Genomic DNA, 14421 nt, shown 5'->3' on the forward strand with positions numbered 1-14421 from the left:
ATTAAAAAAACAAACAAGGACCGGAAACTACTCTTCATCAAGGATTCTCCTTTTTCAGTTTCAGAGAAGACTACTAACTTGACTTGTCATTTTCTAATTTATTAAAAAAAATTTGTCGTAGTCCCCATTCCTCACGGTTGTCATTGATTTCAGGCCTTCCAGTGACTTCCATACCTGCCCTGTTTGAAGGCCGAAATCTAAATTTTCATTTTCCTCTTCCTCATTGATTGCTAGATTTGATTATATATATATTGACCAATTAATTACAGAACAAAATTCTAAATAAATTGCAAATTTGCTAGTTGAAGACAACCTTCCTAGGGAAACGAAATACACAAAGTAGAGCAATGGTAAAAGTTTTCTGGTTGGGAAACCATGGCAGTACAGGTGGTACAGGCGATATTATATAAGAGCTTGACTCAGAACACCTCTCTCTGAAGTTTGAACAAATATCATTTATGAGGACTGAAGAGCTAATATGACAATTCTGAATTAGACTTTCATCAGACTGACTGACAAACTTAAATATCTAGTAATCCTTGTATTAATAATTTTGAAGTGGATATATTGGGCCTCGGACAAGCTTAAACAGCCCTGAACCATCGTCCTTATTGAGCTTACCAAATCGCTTGTTGGAGAAGAAAACACCCAAACCAATGGCCGCATTACTAATAATCCTACTGTGCTCAGCAGTTATGGGTTCATTTTCTCATTCTACTTCCAGCAATCTTACTGATCAACAAGCTTTGCTTTCATTTAAGGACTCCATTGTCTATGATCCTTATAATTCATTACACAACTGGGATCCCAATTACAGCCTCTGTAATTGGGCAGGAATCCAGTGCAGTTTAGACAGCCAAAGAGTGGTTACTCTCAACATCTCAGGTATGGATATACAGGCTCCTATTTCCCCTTTCCTCGCAAATATTTCTTTCCTTGAAGTGATTGACTTATCAAATAACCATTTCCATGGTCACATTCCCCCACAATTGGGAAGCCTTATTGGTATAAGGAAACTTCTGTTACATGGAAATGAGTTGAAAGGTCTCATTCCCAAACTTGTAAATGGCTGGTTCAACCTAACAGTCTTATCTTTGTCACATAACCACTTGAGTGGACACATTCCAGCAGAGTTAGGCATGCTCACAAAAATAGAAATACTGGACCTTGGGTTAAACAATTTCACGGGAAGTATACCTTTGACGTTGGGGAACCTTCCCAAGTTGTCTAGTTTGGACTTAGGGTTTAACAATCTTTATGGGCCAATTCCTGCTTCACTCTCCAACTGCACTTTCCTTGAGCAACTTGTTTTGAAAGAGAACCAACTCAGAGGTCCTATACCTTCAGAGTTTGGTACCAAACTAAGCCATTTGCAGCAATTACATCTATGGGGTAATAGCCTGGTAGGCAAGATACCGGTTTCCCTCACCAACTGTTCCCAACTCAAATTACTCTTTCTCAATGAGAACAAATTAAGTGGAGCTGTGCCAATAGATCTTGGTAAGTTATCCCTCCTTGAAAGTCTTTACCTGCATGAGAACCAACTTTCCAGCACACCCACCTTGCCTTTTCTGTCTGCTTTAACCAATTGTTCCCAGCTGCAGAAAATTGATGTGTCCAACAATCCTCTGGGTGGGGTTTTGCCTATTTCCATAGCCCAATTTTCTGAAAAACTCACTCTACTAGATTTATCAAATATCAGCCTCGGAGGAAGCATACCTCCACAAATAGGAAACCTTACAGGATTGACATATCTTGCTTTGGCTGATAATCTCTTGACTGGCATCATTCCATCAGATATAAAAATGCTCCATAGGTTGGAAAGATTGCGCCTTCGTAACAATAAGTTGCAAGGGCCCATCCCAAGTGAGATTTCTCAGTTAAGAAATCTAGGGAGTTTATCAGTTCGTCAAAACATGTTGTCTGGACCAATACCACATTCTCTTGGTAGCCTGATCTACATGAGAAGACTGCTCCTTTCTGAAAATCAGTTATCAGGAAACATACCTTTTACTCTAGGTCAGTGTTCACGCATGGAATTGCTTGATCTTTCATGGAACAGACTTACTGGAAGCATACCTAGAGAGCTTGCAGGCCTTTCAAATCTTCAGTTCTATCTCAACCTGTCACACAATTCTTTTGAAGGCTCCCTGCCTCCAGAGCTTGGTAAAATGGGCATGGTGCAGACAATAGATGTCTCTTTTAATCAGCTAACTGGTCTCATTCCAGAGGCGCTTGGAAGTTGCACAGGACTGGCAAGACTGAATCTTTCACATAATTCATTGGAAGGTCCAATTCCACAGTCATTGAGCAAACTAACAAATTTGGAGAAGCTAGATCTCTCTTCTAATAACTTATCAGGTACAATACCAAAGCCCTTGGGAAAACTTCCCATGCTTCATACTGTAAATTTCTCATTCAACAACTTGACAGGAGAGCTTCCCCCAGATTGGGGTTCTTTAAATTTAACTTTCAAGTCACTCATGGGAAACCCTGGCCTCTGCGGACTACAGCCATATTTGCATGCATGTCCAACTTCCTCTTCTCAGAAGCAGCAGATTCATTTGCTCCTCGTGGTTATGATAGTACTCATCAGTGGTGTTGCAGTTTTCATACTTTGCTATTTATTCAGGAAGTTGTCTAGGAGTCATGACTTGCATAGCAAAATTTCAAGTACCCAAAGAGTTTTTAGCTCTCGGGAGGGGCAACAAATGATTCCATATGAAGCTCTTGTAAAAGCAACCGATGGATTCGGTGATAGAAACAAAGTAGGAGCTGGTAGATTTGGATCAGTCTATAGAGGCATTTTGGATGATGGTACAACTGTTGCTGTCAAAGTCTTCAACTTGCTGAATAAGGAAGCTTCAGAGAGTTTTATCACAGAATGCAAAGTATTTGGAAGTGTTCGCCACCGGAATCTTGTCAGAATGATAAATTATTGTTCAATGCTTCAGTTCAAAGCTTTAGTTCTCCAACTGATACCCAATGGGAGCTTGGAAAACTATCTGTATCCTAATGGAGATAAAGCTGGAAATAAGGATATATGTAGACTAAGCTTCAGTCAAATACTGAATATAGCCATTGACATAGCTCATGGCATGGCATATCTCCATCATCATTGTTTTATTCAAGTAATTCATTGTGATTTAAAGCCCAGCAATGTTCTTTTGGACAATGATTTGACAGCACACATATGTGACTTTGGCATTGCACAGTTAATCAATGTGGATATGACAGATTCGTTGACTTCTATGTCCACTCTGAGAGGATCAACTGGCTATATTGCCCCAGGTATGAAAGTTTTGCAACATATTTAAAATAACATGCTTCTGATTTCAGTTTAGTGTTTCATCAGGATTTCATAATTTGCTGGCTTGGATGCAGAATATGGATATGGAAGTAGAACTTCAACAAAAGGTGATGTATATAGTTTTGGCATTACCTTATTGGAAATGGTGACAAGGAAAAGGCCAAACAGCAGCATATTTGTCGGAGGACTTAACCTGCATAAGTGGGTAAGCATGGCTTGCCCTCATAGAATGATGGAAGTAGCAGACATCAGCCTAGTGGAAGATGCAACTAGTGACAGAAAAAATGATTCTATATCTCAAGTTTTGCTACTAGGTTTGATATGCACTAGAGAATCTCCAGAGCAACGACCAACTATGACTGAGGTTGTAGCAGTTCTAGAAGGAATCAGAAATAGATTTGTAAAACCAGCTGATGCTTCTGAATTATCATCAAATTCAGTATCTTCATTGGACAGTCTAAGTCTTTTAAGGACTGATCCTGAAGCATTTGAAATCGAAAGTTCTGCTACATTTTAGAAGATGTTGAGCCTAAACTTAAGTGGGCATTGACTTAAAGTGACTATAGAATAAAAAATTTGATCATAAAGTGAAAGGCCTCAATGCAATGTCTCATTCCCCCACCAGAGTTTTTATTCTGGTTTGATTTCATTGAAATTTGTGTTCAGTGTTCTAGCTTGTTTGGGCAAACAGCTGACTCGTATCTTCTGAAGTCAACTGTGTGACTTTAGTTTATACTTGTAAATCCGCTTGGTTTTTTTAAAATTGTAAACTAATCCAACTTTTTCAGTGTGCCAAGCAGCTTACACCAGGGTTCAAAACACCTATCCCTAACCAAAGTTCCAAGTACCATGTATGAGTCGGTGAACCAAACAATCCCCCTACAGTAGATGTATAAATCAAATGAACAAATTGAAATTAAGGGAAATAAAATTAACTTCTATCTCTTCGCAATTTTATGGTTCTCATCTACTTAATGGTTCATTTCGAAGTCAATAACAATGGTTAAAAAATAACAGCACTGAATCTATGCAAGAATCACATTATTATAATAGAAAAAGTTGGATATTCCATGATGCAATGGAGTTCAAACCATGCAGTAACCTTGAGGGTGCTTGTGCCAGTGAACCCACTATCAGGAAATCAATACGCTTGGGCATTTATGACAACTACCATATGGTATAGATTTGTAAGTTTGGGTTTATTATCCATTGGGATCATAAGGAAGACTTAATTTCCAGTTTGAACAATCGATAAGTTGAATTTTTGTAAACACCTTAATGCCACCCAATGAGCACTCAACTTCAGTTCCTTGCATAGTGTTGGTTTAGTGTTATTAATATAAGTTTGTTTTATTTTCTAATAGGTTATAAATTATCATAGCAGTCACCTTTCATTACTCTGTTTCGTGCGATATCGGGGGAACAATAGTATAGCTATATTTAGAGTTGGAATGGCAACTTAGGAGTCTTTTTGGATTTTTTTGGGAACAGATATATAGATTTTGTGATATAAAGAAAATATGTTCTGTTTTTGTGAGAAGTATCAGCATCTTTTGGTGCAACTTTATTTGTTGTTCATTTAGTTTCATGGTAAGTCTGAATGAATTAAATCGGCTGTATTTTCTGTATCTCCTACAATCTTTGAATACTGCATATGGTCTCAAGTTATTGTTTTCGGAACAATGCATTGCCATGGAATTATAGGAAGGCTCGAGTAAGGTTTTGTATCATGCATTCTAGTTCACGGGACGAAAAGGGATTCTTTTATCTTCGCGTGGAGATTTCATTGGGGATCTATCAATATCTAGATAGACAAGTTTCCTATTAGGACTGTAATGTAATTTTTTTGTGAACTCGGGCATTTTATAGCAGTCTGACCTGACCTTGTTTAAGATAATTCATCTGTTCTGTAATAGGGTTTCATTGGGTATCAAAATAATAGGCTCAAATTGTCCCAGCTCCTATATGTGTTTGTGCACTATTTGAATTGTGTCCGTATTTACATTGTTATGTATGCATTCCCAAGTTGTCGAGCTTCAGGTCAGGGAGGGAACACAACAGATGGTGTTGTCCACCTTGTCGAGTTGCTTGGGCCACACATACAGGTATTTTTGAAAAAGGCGTTGCTGTGAGGGTACTGTTGGAAGTAGTGACGATTCTGAGAGGGGGGGGGGGCAGGGTGGCAGTGGGGTGAATCAATATAGAAGATTTAATTCAAATTATTGCAGATATTCATCACATGAATGTTAAACCATAGGAACATTAAACTATAAACTGATCATGAACCAAAATATAAGATATCAGAGCAATATGAACAACTCACAAAAAGAGGACACAAGATTTTGTGCTGAGTGAGGAACCCTAAAACCTTACGGTTTTCTCATAAGGAAAAAACCACTCTGAATGAACCTGTAATTTTATTGAGCAAAAACTCGTCTTTACAACAGCAGCTTCAACCGCTTGGGCTTCAACCCTTCTTCTCTTTACAATGTATTTGTATTCAAATCACTTACATACATAACTGTATGTTTCTCATACTCACACCTATGTATATTAATAATTTTATGATTTTGCTCTCAAGGTTCCAACCAGGTATTCCATACACAAAGAAATATGCCTGTATCTCACAGTCTTTCTACACAGACACATTCCCCTATATAGGGATATACAAAAGAATGTTTACAATTATTTCAAGTAATCAACTAAGCAAACTGATAATGCTTTATTACAATTAAACCCTTAACAGTGTATAAACAAAATATGATCTCCATAACCGTAGAAGTTCACAACTGAACTCACAAAAGAAAACTGTTCCTTTCCTTTCTTGAAAACAGTAGATGAAATACTTCAAAAATCTGACAACTTCAAAACTAAACAAATGTCCCTCGGTTAGGTTTTGAAGAATTGTTTTAGAAACAAACTTTTGTGAATCAAAACAGTTACCCACAAAAAATTCTTAGCCATCTTTTGTTCTCAAAATGCTTACAATGAATGATTAAGCAAGAACCATTGTTAGAAACAGAAAATAATAACTGCCAACTGATATAACTGTCATGCTTTTCCTCATATTCTTCATTCTCAGAAAAATATCTTTGAGAAAAGAAAAGACTACATTTATGCTCCTTTCGAAAAAACCTAAATAGAAGATAGATTTATCAATTTTATGCTCCTTTCAAAAATCACAAAGATATATCAATTTTGAAATTTTCCTTCAAACTCCCTTTTTAGAACAGCAACTGATAACACAATATTTTCATTTATCTGCAAAAAGAAGTGCACAATAATGTACCTGAAAGTGGAAGAAATACACAATAATAGTTTACCTCTCATTTGAAGAAAATATTATTTTGAGTGAACAGAAGCATTTGTATTTATGTCCTTCAAAATGCTCACACCATTTGTGTGATGAAAAGAATGAGACATAGAAACAGAAATAGCCATTACTTCTTATTCCCGTGTTGATAATAACAAAAAAGATGACAATGCTGTATAAAACAGATCTTTTACCTTCACAGTCCATGAACAACTAACAGAAGAAACCCTTCAGAATATCCATTCTAACTTTGATGAAAACTTTTAACAAATCTCAGAAAAAAAATCAGTGCCAAAATGACCGCAGTCCCACATAGATCAATATATTAGAAACCCATAAAGAATTTGACACTGAAACATGCATCCCTGAGGCTGAAGATTATTCATGGCACCATATGCCCAGTTAGGGTTAACAAGAAACTAAAACAAAGCATTTTGTTTTCCTTCTCATCAAATGCATAATGATTTCCTCAAACAGTAAACTTCATTTGAAATCCGTCTTACCATTTCACCATGTGGATGATCATTAGCCATGTTTAATTTAAACCATAGTCAATTTGACCAATGGGTTACATCATGCTTTGATCATGGTCAAAAGGTAAATCCTTATAATGACCTCACCAAGTCACACTTAGTCAGCATTGTCTTTTCAACATAAAGAATAACCAATCTGCCACTTTTACAATCAACATTTTGCATCAAGGACAAACTATCGTCCAACAGGTACAAACCTTGAACCTCCAAAAGTGGTATCAGAGCGAATAGGAATTGTAACCGAAGAAGCTCCGTGTATTTGTGGAGCACTCTGTTTTGGTTGATATCAGGGGAACAGCTATATATCTATATTATCCTTTTTGTGATCTAAACAAAGGATGCTCTGTTTTTGTGGGAAGTATCTTTAGCTGTGACTTTATTCGGTGTTCAATTTGTTTTTTGTTCATCTCACTTAATTAATTAAGCTCTTCATTGTATTTTATCATTATGTATTGCCTATTACCATTGGATTTTCATCAGTAATAGATTAAACCAACATTAAAATAAACAAGGAGCAAGAAAATATTGACAATGGAGTACAAGCAAGAAAATATTACGCCTAAGCATACATGTGGAAGGCATCTAGTACCTCTACCTAACGTATTTTCTCATCAGCTCTCAAAAGTGTTGTAATTTTCTTATTGGCCCGCAGCGTGGTGTCTTCGTATAATTGGATGATAGTGATGGCAACCCTAATTAGGCTTTGTAATGGGTAATACTTGGCCCTTGATCTTGAATTGATCTCAGCCCTTTATTGTAATTGAGCAATTATAGAAGGTCGGGCCCCCTCATTTCTAACTCATAAAACATATTAGGTTAGCTTAGCAAGGGAGAGACTTGTTGAAATTGTTTCCATAATGATATTAAAGTAATTGCTAATTCACTATTGACCTTCATGGTGGATTACTTGTGTTGCTTTGGAGTATTGAATGGTCTCTACGTTTCCTCACTCATAATAGGATTTCATTTCATGTTGATTATAAGTAGTGTTTGGTTGAATGGAAGATATTTTAGAAACAACTTTAGTGAACTAATTTAGACCAAACCACTAGCTGCTTACTGATTGTAAGTACGCCTTACATGGTCAAATAACATATTTATGAGCCTGACTTCGATTATTGCTTGCACATTGATATCCATCAATGGATGGTGTTAATTGAATGGTGATAGTTTGAACTTCTAATATTTACCCTAGGAGATTGCACTATTTCGGTTGATGTCCATTGCTTAACTAAGTCTAGTAGAGTCACAAAGACATCTACTACTTCTTGCACTCAAGGAGTAGAGTAGCTTTCTCAACCCTTATCCTTTGTAGTTTGTTTAGTTGGAAGTAGTTAGAAGAAGTTGATGTAGTTGATATCCATTGAATGAACAATGTAAGTCCCTTTGTGATAATCAGCATATCACATCATTATAACTAAGTAATAGTCCACAATAAGAAGAAACCTCTTGGTCGTCTCATTTGATCATACAATCCAAATTCATTTTCCAGATAGGAATACAGCAGAGAAATCTGCCCCTTCATCCTTAGGTGCTTCAAAAGGTTCATAGTCAAATTTAGCAACATACTCAGGGAAGGTTCATAGTCAAATTTAGTAAGATACTCAGGGAATCATTTACGTGTATGACTTGGGTATGATTTTCCTGTAGATAAAATCAAAATTTCAGACTATTAAATTTCCCACAGAATTAACTGGTGGTGTAGCATTGGGATTTGACAATTGACAAGCTGGTTAGAAATGCTGCTGACTGCCAACTAGACTGCGCATATTTATTACAAATAAACATAAGTTTTTAGAAAGAAACTAAAAACTAATAGCTTTAGCAGAGATCATGGTACATAATACAAACATTTAATGTATTACTAACAGGTTTAGGCAGATGGAAGTCATTCCACATCCCTTCTTCAAATCATTTGCCCAAACTGGTGATCACATACAACCAGTAATATACCCATCATAACTGAAATTCCTTCTACGAATATTCAGTACTTGAAATCTTGCAAATGGAAGTAGAATTTTGAAAAGCAGAACTACAAGTAAAGAAAACTGTTTAAAAACAGATGTTCCTATTGTGAGGTTTTGACATCATCGCCCCATTGCGAAAGGGGACCCTCTCTTTTGTTCTAAGTTCAAGTGGTAGAGCAATTTTCCAATGATTGAAAAAAATTGCAAACCTTCCAAAAGACAAAAAAAAACTGGAAAATTTTGGCAAAATGTCAAAAAAAAAAAAATTAATGGAAAAATCTGGCAGTGTGTGGAAAACTGGGAATTTGGTAAAAAATTGAGTAAAAAAAAGAAAATATTGAGCAAACTGTAAAAAATTTGGCAAAGTGTAAAAAATTGAGAAATTAAAACTAAAATTGAGCCAAAAATACATGTACTTGCCTAAGTCGCCCTTGATTTCCACCACATATTGGTTGCACCTTACTTAAGTCACCCTCAATATCCACTGCAAGTTGGTTGCACTTGCCTAAGTCAGCCTTGATTTCCACCACAGGTTGGTTGCACCTTGCCTAAGTCACCCTTGATTTCCACCACATGTTGGTTGCACTTGCCTAAGTCACCCTTGATTTTCACCAAGAAATTGTGTAATTTTGCCTAAGTGGTAGTGGTTTCCAGTTCATGCATAGAGGTTTTGCCTAAGTGGGTAGTGGTTTCCAATTGAAGTTTGATGATTTTGCCTAACTCTCTAGTGGTTTCTACTGGACATTTGATGGTTTTGCCTAAGTGTGTGGTAGTTTCCACTTTTGGGATTTTAATCTTTGCCTAAGTCAATAATGGGTTCCCCTCCAAGACTGATGAGAAATCCCGGTCACAAAATGCACCACCTCTCTTCAACTTTAATGAAATGCTTTAAAATCTTATAATTAATTGGAACCTTGGAGATTGTGAAACACATTCGAATTTCAAAGATATGAATAACACCTTAAAAAAATTCAAAAAACAATTGAGGAGAGAAAGTGACGAAAATTCAAAAAACATTAAAAATAACTAAATGAATGATTTTGAATTGAGATGAGATTAAAATTTGTCTTAATTTTGCAAAATAGTTGGTTTTAAATTGGGAGGAGATTAAATTTGCCTCGATTTTGCAAAATATGGATTGATTTTTAAAATGAATTAATTAATTCATCCATTGTTGCATTGAAATTACCCATATAGCATCAATTTTAATAAATGGGGAATTAAATTAATGAAAAGTAAATCATAAATCGGAATAAATTAAATATTTCCCAAACAAATTTGCAATACCCCATTAAATTATTTTTATTGGAAATTAAAATGGCAAGTTTGTGATGACTTTCTAAGTCTTTTTGCAATTCTCATTTAGAATTCTACAATTATTTACAAGTGGTGGTTTGCCTTGCAAGTTAAGATGATGAGGTGACATAATGGTCTTAATTTCGATTGGTCCATGGGTTCTTCTGAATTTTCCTATTGGTCTGTGAGGTGGTGCCTTTGCCGATATATATGCTCTCTTCTCATTGGTCCAAGTGTCGTTGATCCTTATCTAGTTGTTGTAGATTTGAATTTTGTCATTGGTCCAAGTGTTGTTGATCCTTATCTGGCTGTTGTAGATTTGAATTTTTTCATTGGTCCAAGAAGGCAATGTAATTTTCCAATTGGTCCACATGGTGGTGCTCAATTAAAATTGGGTGGGTATTTAGTGTTTGTAGCCATGGTTATGGAAACCCTAATTAGGGCTTATGTGGATTAATGTTGGCCCTTGATTTCAAATCAATCTTGGCCATTCATTGTAATTGGGGCTCCTATATAAACCCTACCCCTCTCATTTGTAAAAGAGGACTTGTTAGAGAATTGTTGCTAATATGATGCTAAATTTGCTCTACTTTTCACTGTTGCATCTTGCATGGTGAATTGTCATGATCAAGTTTACATTACTGCATGACGATCCATATTTTCCCTCTTAGCTCAAGATTTCTTTTCATGTTGTTTAGAAGTAGTTTAGTTGAACGGAAGTTTTTGTGGATGTTTACTTGCTTGACTCGAACAAATCCGAGCCACTAGCCTCTTGCTAATGGTAGGAGTGCCTTGTGTTGTAAGTCAGTGATTGAAAGTACTTAACTTCAATTAATATTCAATCTTTAGTTTGCATCCATTTGGTGGGATTAAAGAGGGTAGATGCTGATTTGAAAACCTTCGGATTGCTCCTTAGAAGCTTGTGTAATATCCCCGTCATAAAATAGTTTATTAATCAAGTCTTTGTTATTGGGCTGATTGATTTTAAATATCTTGGACCCATTTTTGTTTTTGTAGGTAAGTGTTGTCGTCGGCTATCTTTGTACACCCTCGGAAAGTCTTCCCGACAGGTATTTAAGCACGGCTTGTAGGTAGTCATAGGTATGCAATTTGGAATATTTTCTCTAACTGTGAATTCCTGTTGGAGTTCCCTATTGTTTGCCATTTCGAAAGTGAAAGATCTTCCCTATTTGGTTTATCCGGTTTTGGTGGGATTTAGCCCTCACCCTATTTCATCACCTATAACACTTCACTCGGATCTAGTTTCGATGGAATTTAGCCCTCACCCTATTCCATCGCCTATAACACTTCGCTCAGATCTGGTTTCAATGGGATTTAGTCCTCACCCTATTCCATCACCTGTAACACTTCACTCGGATCTAGTTTCAATGGGATTTAGTCCTCACCCTATTCCATCACCTGTAACACTTCACTCGAATCTGGCAAAATCAAAGCATCATCTTTCGACATATATTAATTGAAAGATTATTCGTATTCAAGTCTCTATCATTGCGTCTAGATTTCATCCAATATATTGTGTTTTTGTATGAGTAAGATTGCATTCATAGTTGATATTTTATCACTTCCGACTCAAGCACTTACTAAACGATTTCCTTTTCAAACATACCGTACTGCACTTCCATGTATTGTTCGGCCTACTAACTCCATCGTACGGCTTGAAGACATACCTTGTCGTACGGCCATCTGGCATACCGTACCATCATCCTTCCATTTGTCTCCACTGTACAAAAGACACCCTGATACACCTACCATACGACTCTTTTGTGTACTACCCTTTCACTGTACGACCTTTCCTATGCCCTTGCTCTGGCACCATACGGCCTTCTTAGACAAAAATCTATACTTCCCCTCCTTTCATCACCATACGAACCCCCCTCATTGCACTGTAGGGCTGGTCTTTCGACATCGTACAAGTTTCCTGATCTCATCTCCATCCATTATTCAGCCCTTTGTACTTAGGAACATTACAGTGGTATCAAAGCTTCAATCCTGCCAGCTTGTGGACAGTGAATGAGAGTTTATAGCCGAAAGAGAAGAAGAACCCGTTCCATTGATAGAATGGCTGCCGAACCGAAACCCATAGCTATCAAACTCATGGCACAACTAAGAGAGCTTGCGAAGAATCAAGCACAGGTCAATGATACTCAGCAACTCATGGAAGAGACTTCAAGAAGTTGGCAAACAATAAAATATCCAGAGAACAAAATGGTCACAGCGTGGACTTAGTGTCGGGTAAAGCAAACCCTCATCCAGCACCCTCTCAACCTTCCATGTCATCTTTTTCCCCCACAGACAGAGGCACCACCCAAAGGGAAGCAACCAACCTTTGAAGAAATGCAAGAACAGCTAAGAGAAGACTGGAAAAATTTGAATTTGGAGGAAGATATATCCTACAAAGATTATGCAGATCTAAGAATGAGATATTCAGGAGGCGAAAACAGACGATACTTTAATGATAATCTCAGTAGGAAGTTGAGTAAAATAAATTTGTCACCATTTGACGGATTTAGAACCATATTTGCGCAAGCGTGGGTAATGAAAACAGATACTTACTTCCAGCTTAATCACATGCCAGAAGAAGAAGCAATTAAATTTGCAGCCTTACACTTGGAGGTAGTTGCGCATGAATGGTGGCATCATGGCACCATCACACTAGGGCATGATCAAATAAATACCTATGCAGAATTCACTGAAAGATTGATATATCGATTTGACGGTAAAGATCCGGAACTCAATTTCAAAGATTTGGCACAACTGAGACAAACTAGATCGGTTGACCAATACATTGTAGAATTTTAGAAACTCTCTGTTTTGGTCACGGACATGTCTAAAAGAAGACAGATAGTGCTCTTCATGGACGAACTAACAAAACCACTGAAGGATTGGGTAAAAGGTTTCAATCCTGCCACCTTGTCGGAGGCCATTAAGAAGGCAAGGAGTATGGCATCATTAACAACATCATCCTCACAAAATTACTCACATTCCAAACTGTCGGTGTTTCCGAGGGACAAAGATAACAAACCTCCATCGAGAAAGTCGTTGTTGGATGAAGCTACCAGACAGGAGCTCTGAAGGAAGAAACTATGTTTCAACTGAAAAGAACCATGGGAACCTGGACACAGATGCCTTGAGAAAGGAAAAATCCACTACATTGAGGTCATGTCCGATGATGAGGACGAACAAGAAAATATACCCTTCGATGACAACAAACCCCACGAGGACACCAAAATGGTTGGTTTGAACCGTACGAAAAGAATTGCAGCATTAGTACGCAGAGGAACTATTGCCCTAGCCGATAGCCCGAGGTGCACGATTTTTCGTGCACAAGGAACCCTTCAAGGACAAAGGGTTATGGTGATGCTCGATAACAGAGCCACCCTAAACTTCATAAACTCATCTCTAGTGAAGCGAAGAGGTCTACCTACGGAGGCGCATGCAAAATTCCAGGTCAAAGTTACCAAAGGAACTCTTCTGCCCTGCACACACCTTGTTCCTCAACTAAGTATCATAATGGAAAATCACACAATGATCGAAGATTTCTTCATAGTGGACTTTGATGACATGGAGGTTATTCTAGGCATACAGTGGATGGAGACACCTGATGAATACACTCAGAGCTTCAAATGGATGGACTTCACTTTTGTTCTCGATGGAAAGAAGGTTGTTCTTCGCGAAATGGTAAATGAGGGTCCGAAGGAAGTTTCTGCATATCAGATCGAGGCAATTTTCCAGCGTGATGACGTTGCTTGGACTGCAAATTGTTTTGTCTCGGCAGAACCTATAAAAGGCCAACAAACACCTCCCCAAGATGATAAACTCCAAAATATTTTAAGCGATCATGATAAAAAATTTATAGACATTCCTCCCAACATACCGCCTCATTGAGGGTTTGAACATACTATCGAGTTGGAAGCAAGAGCCAAGCCGGTCATAACCACAACCTACCGCCATCCCAAGAAATTCAAAGATGAGATCGAAAAA

The 14421-nt window shown here is 37.4% G+C and overlaps 2 protein-coding genes across 2 annotated transcripts in view; one reads left to right on the top strand and one right to left on the bottom strand.

Annotated features, from left to right (window-relative positions):
- Positions 1-437: 437 nt before the first annotated feature.
- LOC149572731 (uncharacterized) lies at positions 438-3897 on the top strand. Its single transcript, XM_089813826.1, has 2 exons — positions 438-3291; positions 3385-3897. The coding sequence occupies exons 1-2, from the start codon at positions 657-659 to the stop codon at positions 3825-3827; spliced, it is 3078 nt and encodes a 1025-aa protein (XP_089669952.1). The 5' UTR covers positions 438-656; the 3' UTR covers positions 3828-3897.
- Positions 3898-5706: 1809 nt separating this feature from the next.
- The window catches only part of LOC149572732 (uncharacterized), a 129676-nt gene continuing 120961 nt past the window's right edge, over positions 5707-14421 (bottom strand). The window contains exon 4 of the mRNA XM_089815875.1: positions 5707-6571. Within this exon, the coding sequence (XP_089672001.1) occupies positions 6564-6571 (8 nt within the window). The 3' untranslated portion in view covers positions 5707-6563. The remainder of the gene's footprint in view (positions 6572-14421) is intronic.

This window comes from Cupressus sempervirens, chromosome 2, assembly GCF_028749045.1.
Source record: "Cupressus sempervirens isolate cs-2001-9-10 chromosome 2, ASM2874904v1, whole genome shotgun sequence".
NCBI lineage: Eukaryota > Viridiplantae > Streptophyta > Pinopsida > Cupressales > Cupressaceae > Cupressus > Cupressus sempervirens.